The 26,386-nt window shown below is 32.5% G+C and overlaps 1 protein-coding gene across 1 annotated transcript; it reads left to right on the top strand.

Annotated features, from left to right (window-relative positions):
- Positions 1-1,095: 1,095 nt before the first annotated feature.
- On the top strand, positions 1,096-25,611 carry LOC126885279 (uncharacterized). The gene is made up of 4 exons (XM_050651774.1): positions 1,096-1,380; positions 7,187-7,279; positions 9,168-9,256; positions 25,346-25,611. The coding sequence occupies exons 1-4, from the start codon at positions 1,206-1,208 to the stop codon at positions 25,535-25,537; spliced, it is 549 nt and encodes a 182-aa protein (XP_050507731.1). The 5' UTR covers positions 1,096-1,205; the 3' UTR covers positions 25,538-25,611.
- The last annotated feature ends 775 nt before the right edge of the window (positions 25,612-26,386 follow it).

Genomic DNA, 26,386 nt, shown 5'->3' with positions numbered 1-26,386 from the left:
TGGTGTCCATGCATGGGTAATAATAACGTCCACAAAATGATGTATGAAGCATATTAATAAAGGGCATTGTGTGTGAAGGATTCCAAGAAAATCAATTTATTTATTAATTCTTCTTTTTTTGGGGTGGTTCCGGGGAAAAAATGGGGGTGCATTATACAAATTTGTAAATAGCACCAGTACATGGGTAATCGCTGAAAGTCTTTTTACTCTAGCATAAACGGTTCAGATGGTATAAAAAGAGGTTTTTTAAAATGTAACACCCTGTAATTAAAAAAAGGGCAATTATCCTTAAGTAAAACCTATACCAAAAAATCAGTCAATTATTTGTGAATAATTGCCGCAGGATTTATTCTTAATTTCCGTTATAGTTAGGGAAAAATATATTTTTTTTAAAAACATCTTTTTTAAAAACTTGTCAACTTTAGGGCGCCACCCCCGCTAAACGGTGGATGATAGAGAGATGGTGTTGGAAATAAATCGTAGAAAATATAGTCCTCTTCATATTTCTATAAAAGAATTTTTTTGTAAAAGTTACAGGAAGGGCTACGTTCCGCAAAAACCACAAATTACCCCCTTTAAAGGGGTGAAAAGGGAGGTTCCGGGGCGAAATTTTTTCAGAAAAAGTTAGTCTTATAATAAGCACCCCTTGATATACCAGAAAAAAAATAAAACCGGACTTGTGTCTATTTTGCAAGGTTCAACCTTTGTTTCCTACACTAAAACGCATTTAAGTACATCATATAAATTCATATCTGTAATTAATAATTTACGTGTATACAATCTGTCCTGTCAATAAAACGAAATTAGGTTAGGATAACCTCTGGTTAAGAGCTTAACCATCACTCCAAGCTCTGGTTAAAAATTCTGTCGGTTAACCACAACTTCGCCGTTGACCTGATATTGTGAAACACATATTTCGGGGTAACTTCTGGTTATCTCTTAACCACAAGTTAACTTCGACTTGTGAAACCGGCCGTTATACTTTGATTTAATTCTACTCCATTTATTGCATATTTTATAGCAAAGGTTAGCGTCTAGACCCTTAAAGACCCACCTTTATATCAAATAAGCTGACAAACGTCATATTAACGAAACATGAGTTTCAAAATTGTCAAGTTGAACCATCCATCATCCACACATGATAAAAATATTAAGAAAATGTCTCGATTAGATCAATCTAGTCGAGACCTTTGCGTAAAATTTTAATGGATCATCATTTAAAATGTCAGCTGTGCGGTGAAAAACTTCAAGTTACTTCCAACTGCCTGTGTACGTTGGGAGAGCATCTCCTAGCCCAGCATCCAGACGTAGAGTTAACCTTCTTTACTAGTTTGGAAAATTTGTTATCCTGGAAATTAGATTTAGGAGAGAAAGCCAGAGGTAAGTATATATTAGATTTTGCGGAGATTTATTTCTATATTGTGCAAACACTCTTGGAAGTTTTTATAAAATAGCAACGGAATATACAGATATATTCGGAGAGGGAGGAGTAGTTTTTTAAGTTTTTCGTCAATATTTCGTCATTAAATTTGAAATAAAAAAGGCCCTACGCATAATCCTTCTAAAATGAACGGTTCCAAAGTTACGGAGGTAGTATAGTATAGTTGGTCCAAAACAAGGCCTAATCCAAACATTCAAAATCAAAGTTTTCCTTTAACACCACATTGTTCTATATAATCCACATATTATTGTTCAGTAAAAAGTTACACCATTTTGAGCATCCGGTTTGGGAGGGGAGATGGGGGAGAAGTCGGTAAATTAGTAGTTTTTTTACGTTTTTCGTCAATATTGCTACAACTGTTCTTTAGCGTAAACAATGTTCTACATAAAAATGTTCTACATAAAATTTAAAACAAAAAAGATCCTATACATTATAATTGTTATAAAATCAACGGTACCAGAGTTACAGAGGGTGAAAATTATAGGTTTTCGATACTTTTTATACTTTTTGGGCAATTTATAATATTATTACTGATGAAAGAAATTTTCTTTAACAGGATTGTGTTTTGTAAATAAAATTTGCTATTTCAGTGGCCGATGGTATGTTAGTGATAAGCCCTTGAAGAAACGTCAACCTCACCACCCAAAATCATGATTAATTGCATAAAAAATATAAAAAGTATCGAACACCTCCACTTTATTTCACCCTCAGTAACTATGGAACCGTTGATTTTATAACAATTATGTATAGGACCTTTTTTGTTTTAAATTTTATGTAGAATATTTTTGTATAGAACATTGTTTACGCTAAAGCATAGTTTTAGAAACATTGACGAAAAACGTAAAAAAACTACTAATTTGTATGGAGGAAAACTTTTACTTTGATTGTCTGGGTTAGGCCTTTTTCTGGACCAATTATACTATACTACCTCCGTAACTTTGGAACCGTTCATTTTAGAAGGATTATGCATAGGGCCTTTTTATTTCAAATTTAATGTAGAACATTTTTGTATAGAAGGTTGTTCATGCTAAACCGTACAGTTTTAGAAATATTGACGAAAACCTAAAAAACTACGAATTTACCGATTTATCCACCCTTTTCCACCCAAACCCGACGCTCAAAATGGCGTGACTTTTTTCTGAACATTATGTGGACCATATAGAACAATTTGGTGTTGGAGGATAACCTTCACTTTGGATGTCTAGGTTATGCCATCTTTTGGATCAATTGTATCATACTAATGCCAAAATTTTGTAAAAATATAATACATTTTTCAGTTTTTCAGCCCAAAATTAGGCCACACACAGTGCAATAATGTGTCACAATGAAGTTATTTATTTTCACATTTTTGAACTGTCAATATAGTGGAGTCACTGAAGGTGGATATGAGCTATTACCTCCGATTTCGTTGAAACTCCATAGATTTGCATGAAAATTGGTGAGTAGTTAGAGAATACCTCAAGGAACAAAGCTGACATAATGCCAACTTGCGCTTTTACCCTGGGGGTGGATGCCATCCCTTCTCGGGGGTGAAAATTATTTTATTAAAAATAATACCATAAATCGATAGAGGGGCAAATTCTAAGTAAAATTTGTTATATAAAGTTATTAAAATAAATCAAAACTTTTTGAGTTATTAAACATCAAAGATTTTAATTTTTCGTGAGAAAAATCCATGTTTTTGACCGATTTTTCATAAATAACTCAAAAACTGTAAGTTTTTAGAAAAAAGTTATTATTACCAAAATGGAAGCTAATAAAAAAAGAAATAAACTCGTTACTAAAGAAACATTTTAGTGTTAATTTAACCGATTAACGCACCTATATGTGCAAAAATACGTCACAAAATTATCTATTTATTTTATTACAGTAAAATAAACTACGAACAAGAATACTGTAACTAGATAATCTAAAGTAAAAAAACGCATATCTTATTGGAATTATCTTCTTCTTTTACCCTTTAATTCGTACAATTTTGAACATAGGCTTCCCCCAGTTTCCCAGTATTGCAAAAATTTAAAATAAATACCCTCATGCGCCCACCCGAGTTAACTCGGTTATGCGAAAATAGAAACGTATTTCAATACCGAGTTAACTCGGGTGAGTGCGTTAAGCGGTTAAAGTGAGTTATAGGTAATTGAATGTATATTTTTTTCGGCGAGTACCCAAATCCAAATATTCAATCTTAAATAACGGGAAAATTTTGGATTTTATAACATAAAGTATTAAACATTTTTCAAAGTACTTAAAAATATCTATCAAATGAGCCCCCGAGCAAGTTGATAGCGTTAACAGTTTATGCACCAAAATTTTTTCAAAATTTATATTTTAAAAATTTTTCCAAAAAATGGTGTTGTTTTTTTTTAATAACTCTGTTAATTTTTACGATATCAGGTTCACCTAGAAACCATTTGAAAGCTAATTTCAAGGGATAATAAACCAAGTCTAATTTATTCTTTTAAACCTCTTAGTTTTTAAAAAAATAAAACGTTAAAAAATAGTCCCGGTTACATGGTTGTCGCAGCAAAATTTAAGTTTTAAACGTTTCTGTCTAGGTTGTTTTTTATATCCTAGGGAAATAGTAAAAACGGTAGAATATTTGGTACAGAAAAATCTAAAATTTGGTTATATATCATTTTTTACGTAGGTATATTGAGTATTTTTGGAGTTATTATCAAAAGAAAATGAAAATTACAATAATTTTAAAAATTCTCAAATTATATATTTTTTCAAAAATATACATTCTAAACCGGTCAAAATTATTGAAATCATTACTTATACTAATATAAAGAAATTCTAGTAAGGATTACTATAAATTTTAATTTTTGTGGAAATGGCGTATATTTTATTTTTCACTTTTTCCTAAAAAATTCGAAAGGGCCCTCTTATTTTCATCATAACTTGCTTAATTTTGATGCAATTAACTTTTCCTGGAGCTCATTTGATAGGTATTCCCAAGTATTTTGATAAGTGTTTGCACGTATATTTTATAAAATGCATCGTTTTCCCGTTATTTAAGCTTGCATAGTTAAATTTGAGTACTCGTCTAAAAAATATACATTCAATTACCCCTAACTCACTTTCAATTAACGTTAGATTAGTGTTTTAAGCAAGGAGTTTATCTTGGTTTTATTAGCTTCAATTTTGGTAAATAGAACTTTTTTGTAAAAACTTATGGTTTTTGAGTTATTTATGAAAAATTGGTTAAAAACATGGATTTTTCTCACGAAAAATTAAAATCTTTGATGTATAATAACTCAAAAAGTTTTGATTTATTTTAATAACTTTATATAACCAATTTTGCTTAGAATTTGTCCCTCTATCGATTTATGGTATTAATTTTAATAAAATAATTTTCACCCCCGAGAAGGGGTGGAATCGACCCCCAGGATAAAAGCGCAAGTTGGCATTATGTCACCTTTGTTCCTTGAGGTATTCTCTAACTACTCACCAATTTTCATGAAAATGCACTAATATTTTTATTTGGTACTAGTACACTTTAGAAGACCAAAAATTAGCATTTTTTCAAGATTTTTTTTCTGAGAACCCTTATTAAAAATGAACATACAAATTTTTACATATTAATATCAAACTCTTAGAAAATACAAAAAATATATCTTTTTTCATTTATGCACATACACTAATATTGTAGAGGGCGCCAAAGTCGAGGCCTCGAAAAAAAGTAGTTCCGATGGCGGACAGTTAATCTCAGGATTGGGATCTCTGAAACAAAAAAATCGTACGGAATTTGAAAAAGGAAGGTCTCTTACGTGACAATTTACCACCTTTAGTGAAAATTTCCGTAAAAATAAGATTTTACGGAAATTTGAAAAAAAAATGTGAAAAACTCACCCGTTTTTCTTCAGTTTTTCATGGTTAAAAAATATGTATTGTTTATTTTTTGGTCAAATTGTGGTAAATTGTCACGTAAGAAACCTTCCTTTTTCAAATGCAGTACGATTTTTTTGTTTCAGATATCCCAATCCTGAGATTAACTGTCCGCCATCATTTTTCGAGGACTCCACTTTTGCGCCCTCTACAATATTAGTGCACGTGCATAAATGAAAAAAGATATATTTCTTGTACTCTCTAAGAGTTAGATATTAATGTAAAAAGTTTTATGTTCATTTTTAATGCAGGTTCTGAGAAAAAGATTCTTGAAAAAAATGATTATTTTTGGTCTTCTAAAGTGTACTAGTACCTTTATTATTTATTGTTTAAAAATAATACAGTTGATAAGATATCCTCAGTTGCGGAGCAAGTATTAAGAATAAAGATTGTTTATTCAGTCAATGGTGTGAGCACTGTCAGTTAAATAGTAACGTGTGGCCTAACTTTTACACGCATACCTATTGTAGCAAATGTATCATATTTTTCAAAATTTTGGAATGCATTTAAATCGTAGAACAATTTTCACTTTTGATTTTATTACAGATTTTAATTCTCTACAAATATTCTCTCATGACTTTTGATGTAAAATAATTAGGGAAGCAGGAATTCATTAGTTTAGAGTTTCACATTGAGTTTCCTATGGCCCGTTTTACGATTCACCACCACCCGGTACAGCCTTATACTTTAATAATATCGCTGTAATAATATTGTTGCTAGACAGATAAATTGTAATTATATACCGGGTGTACCAATCAAACTGTTTTTTTCTCAAAGTTTACCACACCCTTAGGTCTGGATCCCGCGTATGACAAAAAGTTGATTAATAACAAGCTGAAAATTTGTTAATAGCTTAAAGGTGTCTAGTCGGATAAACTTTGATATATGGGAACACTGTAACAGGGGCAGTTTTAATTGTGGAACAGGTTAAAAATTTGGAACGGTCAGACCACGAAAACGATACATTTATTTTGTCCGACACAACAGACTTAAACTCTCCGAACAGAGATTAAACTCTCATGCAAAAATCGGACTGCTATTTATCACCTGTCATAATTCCTGTCATTTGACATATTCTACATATTTCACTCATTAAAACGCCCATTTGGTGATAAATAGCAGTCTGATTTTTTGCATGAGAGTCTAATCTCTGTTCGGAGAGTTTAAGTCTGTTCTGTCGGACAAAATACATGTGCCAGTTTCGTGGTCTGACCGTTCCAAATTTTTAACCTGTCCCACAATTAAAACTTCCCCTGTTACAGTGTTCCCATATATCAAAGTTTGTCCGACTAGACACCCTTTAGCTATTAACAAATTTCCAGCTTGCCATTAATCATTTTTTTTTCATACGCGGGATCCAGACCTACCTGTTTGGTAAACTTTTTAATAAAAAAGTTAGGTACTTTAACAACTAGCCATGTTCTTCATCAATACAGAGTGTTTCTAAATAGGTGCGACAAACTTTAACGGGTACCTAATTCTGCATGAAAAAATAATGACTTTTCACTTTATAAACGTATCTTTTCTTTTCTTACAAACTGACGATTTATTTATTGCCCTAAAACCGGTTGAGATATACAAATGAAATTTGATAGGTTTTGAGAGGTGGTTTTTCCGCATTTTTTGACATACAATTAATAATTTTATATTCACCATCGGCGTGCATACGGGTAATATAAACTAATTTCAAGGCGCCATCTTCAAATATGGATCCCTTGGGAAGCTCACATTTTCGGACTGGGTGAATTGGGTTAAATTGTCTAAAATTATCTGAGAAATTTCTGGTCTTCGTTTGTCAGGAGAGTTTCTGGACACCCTGTATATACCCAATATAACTGTAATAAATATAATTTTCAGAATGTAACAGAAAAGTGATTAGCTGTAGAAAATTATCTGCTGCAAAGATAACCAAGAGCAGTCGAAGTGGAAAGGGAGGTTACAAAACTACAGGTTTGTTTTACATGATTCACAAAATATAATATAGATATTTATAATAGATGTAGTTTGCTATTTGTTTAAATGTAAGTGTATTTAATTTTCGTAGCTTTAATATTAGGTAGGTATATTATCGGCAACATCTTGTTATTTAATGTGTTAATCAGAATAAAAGAAACATAACCCAAATAGAAATGGGTCAGTTCAAGTTAAAAAGTTCGTAGAAATGGTTTAACTTTGCCAATAGCTGCTTCTTTGGATGAGAAAAGGGAAAAATAAATGAGAGCTTGATTCCGTACTATTGCAGGCCACAACATTTGTTGCTATTTTATTTTTACTCTGTATGAGTAATCAAAATAACATGCACCGATATATTATAACTTGTAAAACAGATTTTTATTACTGTTTTCAATTCTTATTGCTTCCTCAGAAAATCGAAAAGCAAGTCAGACATTTTGATTTTTTTTTTAACTTAACACGTTGACGGACAGAACGTCTATATACATCTAATCTCCATTCATTGATGTACTGTGACACAACGTCTATAGACGTTGCATTTTTCGCTATTCTACTTTGCAAAATACATATAGTATCAAAACACTTGCTTATACATTTGGCGCACTCTCCCTCAACGTGTTAAAAAAGGTACACTTTTAAAAAAAATTAACTTAGAACTTTAATATTGCATGTAATATTGGGTCTATGGTTCTTAAAATATGCTCAAAATTTCATCGATCGGTCAAACAGGTTAAAAGGTAATTTATTTATTTATCCTAAATTAATTTTTAAATAAAGTTTATAACGAAAGTTTATTCTATAAATATTATTAAAAATACTCAAGAAAAACAATTTTAAATATTGCAAAATCATTTTGTAAAAACATATCGATTTTTTCCTTATTAACATTTAGTATAACATTTGAACCATTGCACCACAGAAAAATTATTTTTTTTATACTCGGAAAGCTTGAATTTTTTCACAAAATAAAATAAATAGTTGCCCCGGGACAATTTGGAATCAAGCTAGTTGCTTATTTTTAATTCGCAGCAGTTTTAGATAAAACAACTAAGAGATATAATTAGGGCCATTTGTAAGAAGTAAGAACATAAGTAGGTACTTTAATGTGGCTAATTAAAAAAAAATTGCTTTTCAACGGAATCGTCCACAAACTTTTAAATTGTGGGTCTCAAAATTGCCCAGCTTTGAAACTGGCTAATCCAGCCGATCAAAAAATGAACCAGTAACTTAAAATTGGAGCTGTTAATTATATCTGTGGTTCTTATTTATGGGTTTCAACGTTTATTTTTTTAATTTGTATGTAATTTTTGCGTACATGACAAACTTCAATATTTTAAATAAATTGCTAAATCCATCCATTTTTTTAAACAATTTTGTTTTTCAATGTTTTATTTTTTTTAGCAATGTTGGAGGTAATTTTTATTGTAAAATATAAATATTGATGATTAATATACACTTCTTTAAAATAAACTTCGTAAATAATTAATTTATAACAGATTTTATCAACAAAACAAATTATTCTATTCAATTATTTCTAAAAATAGTATTGGTTTAGGTATTACTTTAGAAATAAAAAATCTCAAATAAGCTAGCTTTTATATATTTTTAAACATTGTAAATATTCTTTCGAGATATTTTTATATAAATACACCTTTTACAAAAAGAAGTCTTTGTAGAATGTATATTTTTCTTTTTATTTAATATTATGGGATATAGCCAACCACTGGGTTCGAGTAGTGATTTTTATGATACAGAAAAAATATAAGCACTTTATAAGCGTTTACTTTGATAACTTACTTATCTTTATAAACCTAAAATGACTCTAATATGAATTATCAGTAAAAATTATTAACTCTATTGACATAATGAATTTATATTCTTACAGTAGAGACTTGGAAACCTGCCCAACTGGAGTTGGCTTGTCCCCAATGCAGAAAGAAGGGTCAACCTAGTATGCGGAAACATAAAAATAAAGTAAGTTTATTTATTTAGCATATTATGACGTACATGGACAATTAAGTATAACGCATGGCAAACACAAATATAAATATATACAAAAAAATATACATCAAAACATGGGTAGGTATAATATGTTATATGTATGTGTAAAATAATGCAGCAAAGACAAGAACGAGTGTTACTCATAGTTTTGTGTGGAGAACATCAATCCACTCCAGTGCAGCATTTGTGGCACGGAAGAAGTCGATCATGCTACCAGAGTGTACTGTCAGAGGACATTCCATCACAATGTGCTCAAAGGTTCTCTTCAGTCGCATGATTGTATCTGGCTCAGTCTCCATTTAGTGAGCTCCAGTAGTGAGTCGCGGCATAACTCATGGGATAATCTAATAAGACTAAGCGCAAAAGGTTAATTTGCGCGTTAATTCCATACCTGGTAGACGCTTAGTGGGATTTATAGCTATCTGTTTTGGGGCTACCATTTCTCAACATTCCTTTCATTTTGCGTGGATGTAGAAATATACCTCAAGCAGCCGTAAGAAGTATAGGCGATCTAGATTTAAGCCGCTTCAGTGCGATATCTGGGACGTCTATATGTATCGGCAGCTGGGGGTTTGCAATTATGTTTTTATATTCCCTTAGAATACGGGTTGTGTCTACGGATGTCTGTAGGTGTAAAATAAACCATAAGAGGGAGTCATAGAGAAGGGGTAGTTTTAATACATTCGCTGATAATCCTCATGGTTTGATTGAGTTTGGTGTCGATCTGTGTTATATTGCTGCTGCTCAGATATACTGGAGGGCAACATTCTGCAACTGAGGTGCAGTGCCGCGCTAGCACGTGTTAGCGCCTGTGTGCAAAACATTTAATGGCGCCCAAAAATATGCATCTTTTTTTAATTCGTCTCGTTAAATTAAATAATGTGAATATTTATTGTGACCAAACAAAAATAACTAAAAATTCTCATAATATGCATCAGGAAAATGTTAAAATAATTAAGTAAAAATAAATCTTTTTCGTAACAACATAAATAACTAAAGATACAGGTAAACTTGAAAATAAATATCTATTTCAGGAAACAATTACTTTTCGCGCCTTCCAGCATTTACTGGAATCACACTGCAAACCTTATTGAAGGTGAACACACCGAATACGTGAACATCATGCGTGGAGTGAGGCAAAGCTGTATTTTGTACACTCTAATTTTCAATCTCTACTCTGAAAGAATATTTATCGAAGCTTTGAACTAAGTTGAAAAAGGAATTCTACTAAAAGGGTACCTGCTAAATTACATCAGGTATGGAGCTGACACCATAATATTTGCGGACAACCTAGAAGACCTACAAGTCCTTATGAACAAAATGGCATATTACAGTCGATAATATAGACTCAATATAAACGTAATGAAGACAAAGCTTATGGTCATTAGCAAGAAAAAGATAACAGAAGGGCAACTCTAAATCAACCAAACCCCTGTAGAAAGAGTGACGCACACAACTACCTCGGCACCATAATAAATGAAAAATGGACTAACAACGAAGAAAAAATAAGAACGTGCATTGGAAAAGCTAAATCCACCTTCAACCGTATGGGCGCATTCTTCAAGAGTCACAACCTCTCTCTTGGTATAAAAGTAAGAATGCTGCGATGCTACGTCTTCTCTGTCCTTTTGTGTTAAATCGTGGACCTAAACGAAGATATGTGCAGAGAATTGGAAGCTTTGAGATGTGGCTATACGGTAGAATTCTTAAAATCCCTTGGACTGATCGGGTCACAAATGAGAAGGTCCTCACAAAAATCAAGAAGAACCGAGAGGTACTGACCACCATCAAATCTCGAAGTTAGAATACTTTGTACACATTATGCGAAATGATTACTCTCTCAAAAGTAGGGAGAAACTGACATCAAATAGCACAAGACAGAGAAGACTGGAGAGCTCATGGGGAGGCCTTTGTCCAGGAGTGGATGCAAACAGGCTGAAGAAGAAGAATATGCGAAATGAATCCAAATATGCCCCTCTACAAGCCATCGTGCAAGGAAAAATATTTTTGGAGAGCGAGGTCCAGCAAGAAAAAAACATCCTGGTTAAAATACCTCAGAACCTGGTTCAACACAACATCTATAGCTAAGATAAATATTGCCATAATGATCGCCAACATTCGTCACGAATAGACACATAAAGAAGAAGAAACAGTTAATTCCATTAAAAATATATATATTTTAAAATTTTACAAACATCATTATTTAATTCTTTTAACAAAGGCTGAAGCTTCATATACTTAATTCGTTAAACAAATCGTCACCCTCTATAATATATAGATTATAGATGATCATTAAATCTCATTTTTTTCCAAATTTCTACACAAAAGTTTTAATTGTGAGTTTTCTGTAGTGTCGTTCAAGTTACATAAAAATTTGAAAGAATTAACGGATTTTCCAATATGAAAACCTTTCATTTAGGTAGATACTGAAATTATAGCTTGATCGAATCTTTCATTTACTGACATTATTGCTTGCTCGAGAACACAATGAAAGAAATTAACTTTGTATGACATTTTAGGATCAAAAATCGGTTCGTATTTATGTTCGTAATCGAACTGTCAGCTTTTTTCCGAAACCGTAATTGTGTGGCTGGTTGATAACTGGGCTCCACATCCAGTTTCTCTGCAGTTTCATTTGCTGTAGTAATAAAATAATTAAATTTGATATCTGTTAGAAACTCGAGCAACAATTGTTTTATCTCTTGTAAAGCATTTAAGTCCAGATGCATATTCATTGTTTTTGATTGAAAAATTTCGCTAACGAAGTTAACTTTCATCAGAACTTTACACCATAGGTATGTAGACTAAACAACTGAACTTGATAACTTGACTGCTAAACATCCAGCTTGATAATTTCAATCACGATCTTTATCCTTATGCGTTATATCACATAAAGCAAAACAAATTTCTGACAAATTTATGGTATTTAGGTAAGTGAATTTAATCAACTTACTTTTGACCCCAGAATCTGTAGTATAATTTATGACCAATCTTTTCGGGTTACCCTGTATAATATCAACGACCGTATCTAAAAATATATTGGGATTTATTTTATATCTTGGTGTTGTGTAGGGTGAAAAGGGGGGAATCCTGAAAGAGGGCGGCAAACTGATATTGGCTCCCTTGTCAAATCTTTTAGTTCTGGCCCTACGGGATATTTATAGAAAACACTGAATTAATTTTAGACACAAAATTAACATTTTGTATTTACAATAGTGATATGAACGACGACTACGAAATATGCATTAGATTGTTGAAGTTGAAACTGATATAGTACATTTTGGAGAATTATATTATTTAATCTATATTGATTAATGATAACTCTCCTAATAAAAATGATACTTTTGTAAATTCTCATCAGAGACATCAGCTGCATCACCTTTAACTAAAATAAGACCTTATGCTAGTTCAAATAACAGTATTTTAGTATGGTGGCCTTAGATAATTCTACAACGCACTATATAGGTGTATGAGCAAATGGCCTAGCGAAGACGATAAAACTTTGAACCATACAAAGTATATCAGGATCCAGATATCGTATTATACGAGTACATTAAAATAGTACGGCTTCGTTAGATGGGCCATGTGGAAAGAATGGAAGCAGGCGGAATCTTTCTCCTATGGCGCTACAGCTCAAGTCGGGCCCTGCCACAGTATCCGCCTTCAAGTATCTCTGTCTGGCTGCTCTTCTCCAGTTACTTACTTTACTCCTCTTGATTCCATTTGGAACATAGGGCCTCTACAGTCCCCCTCCATTCATCTCTGTTTCTGGCTAGGGCTTTCACTTCTTTCCATGTTAACCCATTGTCTTCTAGCTCTCTGGTAATATTTGGTTTCCAGGATGTCATTGGTCTGCTTTATTTTCTTTTTCCAGTTGGTTGGTAATCCAGGGCTTGTTTGGTTATATCATCTTCATTTTTCCTTAATGTGTGTCCAATAAACTTCCATTAGCGTCTATTTATCGTTTTGGCTATCGGCTCTTGATTAGTTTTTCTCCAAAATTCCTTGTTACTTATCCGATTTGGAAAACATATTTGCAATATTCTTCTAAGGCATCTATTTACAAATGTTTTAACCTTTTGTATAATCTTTTTCTCTTCTTTCCAAGTTTCTGCTGCATATAGCAAAATGCTCTTTACATTTGTATTAAATATCCTAATTTTGGTTTTGGTTGTTAATTTATTGGACTCCCATGTTTTCTTCAGCATATAGAACGCATTTTGGGCTTTAGTTATCCTTCCATTAATTTCCTCTTCTATTCCACCGCTAGCGTCAATTATGCTTCCCAGATAGCAAAACTTCTGTACATTTTCTACTTCTTCTCCTTCAATGAATATACCCATTTCTCTTTCCGTATTTACCTTCATAAGTTTGGTTTTTCTTGTGTTAATCTCTAATCCTATTTTTCTTGCTTCTTTTGTTACCTTTTCTGTTTTTTTTCTGCATATGTTGTCTATTTTCGGACACCAGATATATATCATCCGAAGAGTCTAGATCTTCAAGCTGACCGAAAGCATTCCATCTAATTCCTGTTTTATTTTTCGTTGCCTTCTTCATGACCCAGTCGATAAAGATCAAAAATATGGTTGGAGATAGAATACACCCCTGTCTGACTCCACTGTCTATGTTGATTGGTTCTGTGAGTTTCCCATTGTGCTTGATTTGTGCAGTATAGTTTTCATAGAACATTTTGATAATTCTTATGTATTTTAATGGAATTCCATAACGCAGCGTTTCCCAAACTTATTTTTCCGTGGCCCGGTTATTTTTGTTCTTATCCTTCTTGGCCCACTAATTGTTTTGCATAGCCTGGTGTGTGTGTACAAGAAAACATATTTAAATATTTATTATAGTTTTATATATTTTAATAAAGAATCATTAGCTCAAACAAGAATGTAATAAAACAAAATAAAAATCAAATACTTTATTAATGAGAAGTATGCAGTTGTTTCTGGTTAAAAAAGACCTTCGAGCTTGGAGAAAAATATGTTAATTTTATCCTCAGGTCTGGTTCGACTTCCAAACGGTTCCTTTATATATTTATTTTTGAGGAAAGCCAGTGTTAAAAACCCTGACTCACACTTATAGAACGCAACAAAAGGAATTAGAAACTTTATCGCTTTTAAAAATCTATTATATTTTATAAAGAAAGCCAAAAATCTATCAGTAGTATTTTATCAAATATGTATGTCTTTGAATGCTTTATCACGCGATAGTTCAATTTACTGAGTCAATATCTAAATCCGGAAGTTCTGTCTCGGATTCTACGTCCATTTTAAATGGATTCTTTATCCATGCTTTGTTGCTGTGGTTGGGGGGAAATATTTCTTCATATTTGCCTCCAGTCCTAGCAGGTGTTCCTTGAAAGTCGCTGGAATCTCATCCGACAATGAATTCACGTTATACCTACTCTTTTTGTGGCTCTCTTAGCTTTGTAAAAGCTTTGTAATTTCATGCTTCCTCGCGGCGGCGTGTCCACAAATTAAGTTTTTTTGTTTCAGCTTCCACCTTCTCTTGTCCTTTAATTACAGTCACATTGCTACATTGTAATGTCATATTTAAATTGTTCAAGAAGTCAAGAATATCACAAAGATACCTTGATTAACCAATTGACATAATGAAAACTGTATTTAAATTGAAATATTGCATCCCTAGCCGTTGGTGGATGTTGTTCTAAGAACATTCAAATTCCCTTTTGATAGCCAAAGCACAGAATACTCTTGAGTTCAGTGGGCGAGATTTTATAAAGTTTATAAATTTTACACACTCTTGCCTAGATTCGGTTAAAAACAGTGGCTTTTTTGACAGCTAATTCCTCCCTGGGATACTACAACGCACCCAAACACATTCTGGTGATACGGCTTTGATCCTCGGAGAAGCCTGGCGTAAGTCAGAGCACGGCCTTAAACAACAAGATGTAAAACGGCGAGGCGACCCGGTATTTTGTTTCCATGGCCCGGTACCGGGTCGCCACCCACTATTTGGGAAACGCTGCCATAACGCATTAATATTTCCCACATTTTTTCTCTGTTAATCCGGTCAAAGGCTTGTCTAAAGTCAATGAAATTTATATAGATTTTGCTCTGCCATTCTATTGTTTGTTCTACAATGTTTCTTAATGTGTTAATATGATCTGTGCATGCTTCATTACTTCTGAAGCCCGCTTGGTTTGGTCTTTACAACTGGTCTACAGTTTTTTTCATTCTTTCTAGTATCATCCTTGTCATGACTACTCACTGTAGAAAGTAGTGTTATTGCTCGCCAATTGTTGCAATTCGTTTGAGCTCCCTTCTTGGGTATCTTTGAAATTATACCTTCCTTCCAATCATCAGGTATTCTCTCCTCCTCCCATATTGTGTTTATTAGTACATACAGGAGTTCTTCCGATGTTTCTCTATCTGCTTTCAGTAGTTCTGTGATAATGTTATCTATTTCAGCTGCTTTCCCTCTTTTCAGCTGTTGTATTGCTTTATTTACTTCTTTTTTTGTGAATTCCGATTCGGTGAAGCTTAGTTCTTCCTTTATTTCTTCATTTCTCACTTCGTGTTCTATTATTCTGTTGGAATATACTTCTCTAAAATGCTCGATCCATCTCTCAACTGTTTTGTTTTCATTCTTCAATATTTTCCCGTTTTTGTGTTTTACATGCTCAACATTCATTTTTCCGCGCGAGCTTAGTTTTTTTCGTCGGTTTTATATAGAGTTCCCATGTCGTTGTTTTTTTGCTGCTGTTTCTGCTTCTCCAGTTATGTACCCTCGATTATCTTTTTATATCTCACTTCGTCTATCCACCTCTTCTTCTATCTATCCACGTCTTCCTACTGACAAACGTCTCACCATAATTTCGCTAAGCGTTCTACTAGGTGTTCTGTCATTATCCATTCTTATAAGGTGGCCTGCCCAGTGCAATCTTTGTATTTTTACATAATTTGCTATAAAGGGTTCTTTGTAATATTGATATAACTCGTGGTTGAACCCTATTCTCCATATGCCATTATCGCAAATGGGTCCCAATATCCTCCTTAATATCTTTCTTTCAAAACTATTAATAAGGCTTATTGTCTTCTCTGTTATGATCCATGTTTCTACGGCATATGTTGCTATTGGTCGTACAATGGTTTTATATATTTTAAATTTTACTTCTCTATGGATGTCTTTGGATCCAAACACCTACGACAGAGATAAGTGTGCTTTGTTAGCAAGCATTATTCGTTTCCGTATTTCCTCCTCTCGCTGTAGTCCTTAGTCATCTGTCCACCCAGTTATGTTAATTGTTTGACTACTTCAAAACAGACGAAATACCAAAAGTGTAGGAAACAGAGGTGGAACCTCGCAAAATGAACACAAGTCCGGTTTTATTTTTTTTCTGGTATATCAAGGGGTGCTTATTATGAGGCTAACATTTTCTTAAAAAAAATTCGCCCCGGAACCCCTCTTTTCATCCCTTTAGAGGGGGTAATTTGTGGTTTTTGCGAAACAGCCCTTCCTGTACGTTTTACAAAAAATTTACTTAATAGTAAAATGAAGAGGACTATATTTACTACTATTTATTTCCCGACAGCATATGCCTATCACCCACCGTTTAGCGGGGTGACGCCCCAAAGTTGACAAATTTTTAAAACATGTTTTAAAAAAATATTTTTCCCTGTAATGAATTATATAAACTGTAATGAAAATTAACAAGAAACCCTGCAGCAATTAATCACAAATAAGTGGCTGATTTTTTGGTAAAGGTTTCATTTAAGGGCAATTGCAAATTTTTTTATTACAGGGTGATATATTTAAAAAACCCCTTTTTATACCATCTAAACCGCCTATGCTATAGTAAAAAACTTTCAACGATTATCCACGTACTGGTGTTACTTACAAATTTGTATAATACACCCCCATATTTTCCCCGGAACCACCCAAAAAAAGGAGAATTAATAAAGAAAATAATCAAACATTGATTTTGGGCCACCACTGTGGCTTTAGGGTGCAAAGAAAATAAAATATGCATAGGTCATAAGGTGTAGCAGACAGTGTGTTCTTTTATTTTCCATAAGTACGTTATCGATAAAATGAATAGGCGACGAAAAAAAAAAACAAAATCTCGAGCCCGCCAAAGTATTTCTGAGGTTTACGGCGCCACTGTGCCGCAACAGTTGCTTATACGAAAAAATGCATATGACCTTACTTGTAGAGAAAATAGTGGTCTTTAATTCTGTGTAAGTTATGTTTTAAAAAAATCCATATTTAATGAGAAAATCGCAAAAATATGCTCTTTAAGTGATACGGGTAGTTTCTGCAGTTTATTTTCAAGGATAGGGGTGTTAAATATAGGTTGGTACCATAGTGTACGTTGGGTACAGTGGACTTATGACTCCTGACTAATGTCAATGTCTACGATAAGTGAAGCAAGGGTTGTAATGTAACATGTTGTTGTAATAAAGAAATAAACCATTGAGTATACTTACTTATTTTGTCATTTATATATTAAATATAGAAAAGGTTATGGGCTCAGCTGGCTCTTTGACAAATAAGTAAAGTATAAATCAAGAAAACGAGAGTACCTTTGAAGATGTTTATGGGTCAACATTTTCCTATTCTCACAGGAGAGAATTTTAACAGTTGGAAATTTCGTGTCAAGATCCTATTAAATGAAAAGAAAGTGTTACCAGTGATTGAAAGTTTAAACCCAACTCAGTTAGAAAATTTTACAGATGACGATTCAAAGGCAAAATCCATTATAGTTCAATGTGTGACAGATAAACATTTAGACATTATAAAAGATGCAAAAACCGCCAAAGAAATTATTGCAGCACTTGAAGGCGTATTCGAAAGAAAAAGTATATTTACCAAGCTTACATTAAAAAAGAAACTATTGACTTTGAAGTGTAAAAGAGATCAAAAGCTGGAAGACCATTTTATGAATTTTGACAAAATTATAAGAGAACTGGAAGGTGTAGATAGTAAGCTAGAGGAATCAGACAAAGTATGTCATCGTCTTTTAACCCTTAATGAAGAGTATGAAGCTGTAATTACCGCAATAGAAACATTAAACACTGAGGTAACTATGAATTTCGTTAAATCTAGATTATTGGATGAAGAACTGAAGAAATTTGATAAAAACAAATCACCTAATATGAGCAATGAGGCAGCATTCAAAGTAAGTGATATTAAATGCTTCAAATGTGGTAAAATGAACCATAAATCATACGGGTGTAGAAGCAGAACTTCTAACCGGGGTAGAGGAAGCAGTAGTTCCAGAAGACATGGATATTATAGAAGTGCCAATACAAATAGAAGTAACTCTAAGCGTGCAGGTTATGTAGAAGAACAAGAGTTAGGTTTTATTGCGATAAATTCCACTAATGAAGTTGAAAACCAGAAAATGTCCAGTGGTGAAGAAATGATGCAAAATGAAGAGACAGTTTACCCTGCAATGAACTGTGAGACACTTAATGAGGTACATTTTGTTTTAGATTCAGGTTGTACACAAAATTTTTTATCAGATAAACTTGTGGACTATATGATAGATGTAAAAAATTTGGATAAAACAAGTTTTGTACAAATTGCAGATGGTTACAAATTAAAATCAACTCAAAAAGGTAAACTTAGAGGTATTCATTACGGAACAAAAGTAAGTATTAATGGTTTAATTGTTCCAAACTTAAAACATAACTTAATTTCTGTTTCATATTTAACTGAAAAGGGTAATAAGGTTGTATTTAAAAACCATTGTGCACTTATTATTGGAAAAACATATACTGTTGAATGTCCTAAAGTGAATAATTTGTATCTTTTTAAGTTAGACATAGAATGTACGGCTTTAAATGTGAATGATTTAGATAAAACTGATTTTAGTAGAAACATTTGGCATAGACGCTTAGGCCATTTGAATCATTTAGGCTTAAAAATTTTACAATTACCTTTTTCAAAAGAAGTATGTGAAAGTTGTATTCAGGGTAAAAGTACAAGACGAAGCTTTTATAGTAAAGAAAAGAAAAGCAAAAGAATTGGTAATTTAATACATTCAGATATAGCAGGGCCAGTTGCTAATCCTACTTTAGACGGAGAAAAATATTTTCAGGTATTAGTTGATGATTTTTCACATTTTACAGTAGTTAAATTACTAATGGTAGGGGAGCAAAGTATGCTAAATGTGCAGTCACTCGAGCGTTATGGGGACCTATTGGGTTGTGAAGAGTAGGTCCTAAAACCAGAAAAAGTTAAGTAAAGTTTTTCATTTTAGTGGGCGCTTGCCATTTTTTAATTTAATTTTCCATTTCCAACAATCGTTTTTTCCGATTATAACGCCATCTATCCATAATTCAAAAAAATGTTTCGAGTAAAAGTTACTTATTTTTACGTAAGGAATCCAAATTCGCAATAAAAAATGGGGGCTCCCATTTAAGATTTTAAAGTCACCCCCCACCCCACCTCCGAAGGGGTCGTATTTAGTGCCATTCGATAGATTTTTCAAAAGTATTGAAGAAGTGTATTTTACAGTTTTTCGATCTGATGTTCATTTCGCGAAATATCGCGGGATTCGTAATTAAAATATTAAATTTACCCCCCACCCCTCTCTGTGGGAAGTCGTGTTTGGTATCATTCGATAGATTTTTAAAAAATATTGAGCACATATTTTTTAGTTTTTCGATCTGTCATTCATTTCGCGAAATATTCGCTTTTTTCTTGTGAAATTTTGGGGCTCACCCGTGTTCTTACGCCTGGCTCAAATCGTCAGATTTTGTAAATATACACTCTTTTGCACGTACTTAACTTACCTTATCTTAATCTGACAATTTCGAGTATTTTTAAGGATAGATTTTTTCTTTCGGGCCCCCCTTAACGAACTCCCCTGTGTTAAGAGCCAATATATGGTAGAGGTACATCTGCAGGGTACCAGGTTTCTCCCAATATGCTAATCTGACGCGCTCGAGTAACTGCAAAAATCCCTGCTTGGGCTCCCCTACCATAAGATATAAAAGTGAAGCTGAAAATAATGTTCTTGATTTTATAAATTTAATTAAAACTAAACATAATGTTAAAATTAAGAGTATCAGACTAGATAATGGGGGTGAATTCTCATCACATAAATTTAAAAATATTTGTAGACAAATGGGTATTGAGTTGCAGTATATTCAACCATACACACCACAACAAAATGGTACATCTGAAAGAATGAATCGTACATTGATAAATAAAGTTAGAGTTAAACTAGCAGAAACTAACTTGCCTAAACATTTATGGGGTGAAGCAATGAGATGTTCAGCTTATGAATTGAACAGGAGTCCTACAACAGCTAATGGTGGTAAAACACCATCTCAGATATGGTATGGTGAGAATAATATTAATAGAGTTTTTGGTTCTAAAGCATGGAGTGTAATTCTTCCAAAGCCGAATAAATTTGATATTAGAACAAAAACAACAATAATGGTAGGTTATTCTAATTCAGGATATAGATTGTGGGATTGTAAAAACAACAAAATAATTACATCTACAGATGTTATTTTTGATGAAAAACAAGTTAAATATGAAGACAGTGTAACAGATGATGTTAATGGTAACAGTAAAAATCAAACAGTTTGGATCAAAAATCAAGGAAATTCTGAAGGTACTAAAGATGGAAGCAACAAAAATGAAAGTTTAGCTAAAAACGAAGAATTAATTAGAACTGAAATAGAAAGTAATGAAGAGGATCCCATATGTACTAGAAGAGGAAGAGAAGTAAAATTACCAGAACATTTTAACGAATATGAGTTATATTCAGCTTATTGCTTACTGTCATTGAATGGTGAACCAGAGACGTTTGAAGAAGCGCAGAAAAGTGGAGAGTGGAATAATGCAATTAATCAAGAACTGGAATCATTGGAAAACCTAAACACATGGACACCAGTTAATTTACCTGATAACAAAAAGATTATAGATACAAGATGGGTTTTTAAAATTAAAGATGATGGAACACACAAAGCAAGGTTGGTTGCAAAGGGTTTTCAAGTACAGGAGGAGAATCCACTAAAATCAACCTATGCACCTGTGGCAAGAATGAGCACAGTGAGAATGATGCTGGCTCATGCACTGCAAAGAGATTGGAAAATTTATCAACTTGATGTGCCCACAGCTTTCTTAAACGGAAAACTTGATTCAGAAATATATATTTATCCTCCACAAGGACTAATAGTAGATAGAGGAAAGGTTTTAAAATTAAATAGAGCGTTATATGGTTTAAAAGAATCACCAAAATGCTGGAATCATACTTTTAATAGAGTTGTAACAGAGAATGGATTTATTAGATCAAAACATGATTTTTGTCTATATATAGGAGAAGACATATTTATGATTGTTTATGTAGACGATATAATATTAACAGGTAATGAATAAAAAATAAAAGAAACAATAGATATTTTGAAAAACAATTTTTGTGCCAAGGACCTGGGTGAAGTGAAGAACTTTTTAGGAATGACAATATTAAGAGAAAGTGATAATCTCACATTAGGACAGCCCAAAATGATATCAAAGGTACTGAGTTAATTTGGTATGAGTGATTGTAAGGGTATCGCATCACCAATGGAAACAAATTTTCAGATAGATAACACTCTAGAGGTAATCGATGTTCCTTATAGGAAACTTATAGGTAGTCTTATGTATATAGCAACTACATCTAGACCTGATATTATGTTTGCCGTTTCATATCTCAGTAGAGTACTTGATAAACCAACACAACAAACTTGGAAAGCAGGAAAAAGAGTACTGCGATATTTGAAAGAGACACACAATTTTTCATTAACATATAAAAAGAATTTTTTATGGGAAATAAGCCACAATTTTACTAAAAAATGAATTTATTAACGTTTCGAAGCCCAAATCGGGTTTCGTTGTCAAAATACAAAATACTATTAAAATAAAACAAACATGTTGTTGCTAAGTAAAAAAATTCTTCTAATAATTTATTTAATCTGACTCATTATTAACATTATTACTCAACAGTTTTTTTTGTCACGTTTGAATTTTGGAGGACTTATTTTTGTACTTTAGTTTATTAGGAATTTTAATAAACTTGTTAAAACAGAGTAACAATTCTCTTAATCCCTGAACCCATCTAGAATTGCAACAATTGGTTGCAACAATTACATCCAATTGTTGCAATTCTAGATGGGTTCAGGGATTAAGAGAATTGTTACTCTGTTTTAACAAGTTTATTAAAATTCCTAATAAACTAAAGTACAAAAATAAGTCCTCCAAAATTCAAACGTGACAAAAACAATTATTATCACAAAACTTCTGTGGAATCTCTAACGCGAGAATTTTACTGTCATCGTTGCATTTGGTTGTCTTTTTAAAGACAGATCACATGCTATGATTTTTTTTGCGACGGATATTCTTGAGTTGGGATTGATTTCATGTAATCGAATGAACTATCTTTTAGTAAAGTCGTCCCAGGAACGCAACTCATAAATATTGGCGATATTATTTTAAAGTCTTCTACTTTAAAATGTATAATATACGTCTGAATTGCCAATATAAATGAGTCAGATTAAATAAATTATTAGAAGAATTTTTTTACTTAGCAACAACATGTTTGTTTTATTTTAATAGTATTTTGTATTTTGACAACGAAACCCGATTTGGGCTTCGAAACGTTAATAAATTCATTTTTTATTAAAATTGTGGCTTATTTCCCATAAAAAATACGTAATTATAAAAATGCCACAAGAAAATAGCTTCAGAACAACAATATAAAAAGAAACCGTGGGAACTAGTTTGTTATTCAGATTCAGATTGGGCATCAAATAAAATTGATAGAAAAAGTATTACAGGTTGTATTGTATTTTATTGTGGCAATCCAGTTTCATGGTTATCCCAGAAACAAAACTGTGTTGCTCTTTCAACCGCAGAAGCTGAATACATAGCTGCGGCTACCTCAGCTCAAGAATTGATTTACTTAAAGGGTATTTCATCTGATTTTAATGTACAGGGTAAATCAAAACTTTTAATTGATAATATGAGTACAATAGCAATGTGTCAGTCTTTTGAAAATTCTAAACGTGCCAAGCACATTGACATCAAAGAACATTACATAAAAGATTTGGTTTCAAAACAATTGATATGCATTGATTATATTTGCTCTGAAAACAATATTGCAGATATATTGACAAAGCCATTATCAAAAGAAAAATTTTGCCATCTAAGGTCTTTGTCAAGTGTTTCCTAACTTTTTAATTTTTAATTTTTTAGTTTAATTTTAATAATTGTTTAATTGTTTAGACTTAGTCGATTTTTCCTCATATGTATTGAAGTTCAAAGCGAGGGGGTGTGTTAAATATAGGTTGGTACCATAGTGTACGTTGGGTACAGTGGACTTATGACTCCTGACTAATGTCAATGTCTACGATAAGTGAAGCAAGGGTTGTAATGTAACATATTGTTGTAATAAAGAAATAAACCATTGAGTATACTTACTTATTTTGTCATTTATATATTAAAGATTGAAAAAGGGGTACTTTCCGCAGGGATGTTGCAATAATCTTATATATTTATGAAAATCCCTATTGATGGAGCATATGACCATATGGGTCAAAAAGCAAAAAAAATTTTTTTTCAACCCCCCCTTTATTTATTTATTTTTGGCTACAGGGGTTGCATCAAGAAATCGCTTTTGGTGTCCATGCACGGGTAATGAGAACGTGCACAAAATAATATATGAAGCATTTTAATAAAGGGCATGGTGTGTAAAGCATTTCAAGAAAATCACTTCCTTTATTAATTCTCCTTTTTTTGGGGTGGTTACGGAAAAAAAATGGGTGTGCATTATAGAAATTTGTAAATAACACCAGTACATGGATAATCGCTGAAAGTTTTTTTATTCTAGCATAGGCGGTTCAGGTGGGTTTCAGGTGGGAAAAAGGGGTTTTTTAAAAATGTATCACCCTGTAATTAAAAAATTTGCAATTTGCAAAAAGGCGTTCCAAGATTGCGGCTGTAATTTTGAATATTTTTTCGAGATAATTGGCACACTTATTCGTAATATAATAAAGAATGGCGGTACTTCTTTATCCGATGCCTAGATTTTGTGTCATTTTGGAACTACTAAAATTTTTTCCAGTAGTTCCAAAATGACACAAAATCTAGGCATCGGATAAAAAAGTTTATTTGAAGAAAATATATTTTTTGTTCTTCTTAATGGCGGTTCAGGCTAGTTTTTTTAATATTGTATTTAATTACAGAGGAATTTCCACATATTAATATATTTTTCAAATTGGGCTCTGTACCGCCATTCTTTATTATATTACGAATACGTGTGCTAAATATCTCGAAAAATATTCAAAATTACAGCCGCAATCTTAGAACGCGTTTTCGCTACCTGTTGATCGCTACTGTTTCCTCTTAAATGAAACCTATACCAAAAAATCAGCCACTTATTTGTGATTAATTGCCGCAGGGTTTTTTCTTAATTTTCGTTACAGTTAGGAAAAAATAATTTGTTTTAAAAACATCTTTTTTAAAAATTTCTCAATTTTGGGGCGCCACCCCCGCTAAACTGTGTGTGATAGACATATGATATCGGAAAATAAATAGTAGGAAATATTGTCCTCTTCATTTTACGATTAAGTAAATTTTTTGTAAAACGTACAGGAAGGGTTTTGCAAAAACCACAAATTACCCCCTTTAAAGGGATGAAAAGGGGGGTTCCGGGGCGAAATTTTTTAAGAAAAAGTTAGTCTAATAATGAGCACCCCTTGATATACCAGAAAAAAAAAATAAAACCGTTGTGTCCATTTTGCGAGGTTCAACTTCTGTTTCCTACACTACAAACAAAATAAGCAAACAAGTGCCAGTTTGCCAGTAGGCAAAGGAAGAAAAGAAAGACCGAAGATGAGATAGATCGAATAAATAGAAAGTTACAACAACCTTAATAATAAAAAAATGAAGAAAACCACGAAGCAGATCAGAATGGAGAAGATTCCTGGAACAGGCTAAGACATAAAAAGGGTTATCGAGCCAGTAATTATAATTATACTTAACATATTAATTAATACGTTAATTATAATTTACATAATACTTCTTTATTTCTTTTAGTTTACAAATACGTCATTGGGAGCATTCTGTATGTTAAGCTGTTGGCCTGCGTGTTTTCTGCCGTTTATTGTACAAAAGAAGAGTACCGTGGAGTTATACTGTAGACATTGTGGAAGTTTTTTAGGAGAATATAATAGAGCAACTGGAACACTCAGCTGCGTTTGCAGCAAACGGAGCAACAAATGCCTTTAGCTGGAACTGTGGGACAATGTCTATTTTATGTGCTGTTAATTTGAATCTCAATATATTCAAAATAGATAAAAACAGTTGTGTTGTTTGGATACATAATTTGACTTTTTTTCGCCATCGAAATTATTTATTTATTTCTTACACCATTTTGACGGTGACGGGTTTTCATTGGTTTTTGAGCTAGTGTACGCTATTTAATATGTAGTTATTTATGATATAAGTGTTAAAAGTACAATTTTAAGGCACGCATGTGAAACTTTGCAGAATGAGCGAAGCGAATTCTGCAATTCAGATGAGTGCCTTAAAAATGTACTTTTTAACACGTATATCATTCAATATTTTTTCTACAAACGTCTTATATATCAACAAATATAATTTATTCATTCTCAATTACAGGACAATACCTACAAAAACTTTTACTTGAACTTGACTGACATTCCATTTTTATATTTTTCTTGACATTACATCAAAACTGCCTATACTGTCAATACGTAAATCATAACAACTATAGAATAACATCTACTTTTATTGTTGTATATTCTAACAAATTTTAATAATTTTGTTCTACAAACGTGTTAAAAATGCAATAATACAGTTTAAATTAAATTTAAAAAACCTTTTAAACCACCTTTTTCAAATTGCGCAAGTTGTATTATTAATATTAATGTTAATAAATGAAATATAAATATTTTGATGTTTCACAATTTGTCAATTCACTTGTAACTGCAGTGCCTTAAAATTTTTAAAGCACTAGTGCTTTAAAGTAGCATTTTTAACGCTCTTAAGGAGTGCTAAAGTAGTTATTTATGCAACATTTCGTGAAGTATGCTTTTTGCGAACGCACGCAATATT

Source organism: Diabrotica virgifera, chromosome 5 (genome assembly GCF_917563875.1).
Source record: "Diabrotica virgifera virgifera chromosome 5, PGI_DIABVI_V3a".
NCBI classification, from domain to species: Eukaryota; Metazoa; Arthropoda; class Insecta; order Coleoptera; family Chrysomelidae; genus Diabrotica; species Diabrotica virgifera.
This window is presented reverse-complemented; position numbering and strand designations above follow the sequence as displayed.

What these genes read in the sequence shown, in the direction of transcription:
- LOC126885279 (XM_050651774.1), top strand. Translation starts at nt 1,206, where the DNA reads ATGGATCATCATTTAAAATGTCAGCTGTGCGGTGAAAAACTTCAAGTT. An exon ending in TTTAGGAGAGAAAGCCAGAG is followed by an intron (nt 1,381 to 7,186) that starts GTAAGTATATAT and finishes TATAATTTTCAG; the next exon opens with AATGTAACAGAAAAGTGATT. An exon ending in GGGAGGTTACAAAACTACAG is followed by an intron (nt 7,280 to 9,167) that starts GTTTGTTTTACA and finishes ATATTCTTACAG; the next exon opens with TAGAGACTTGGAAACCTGCC.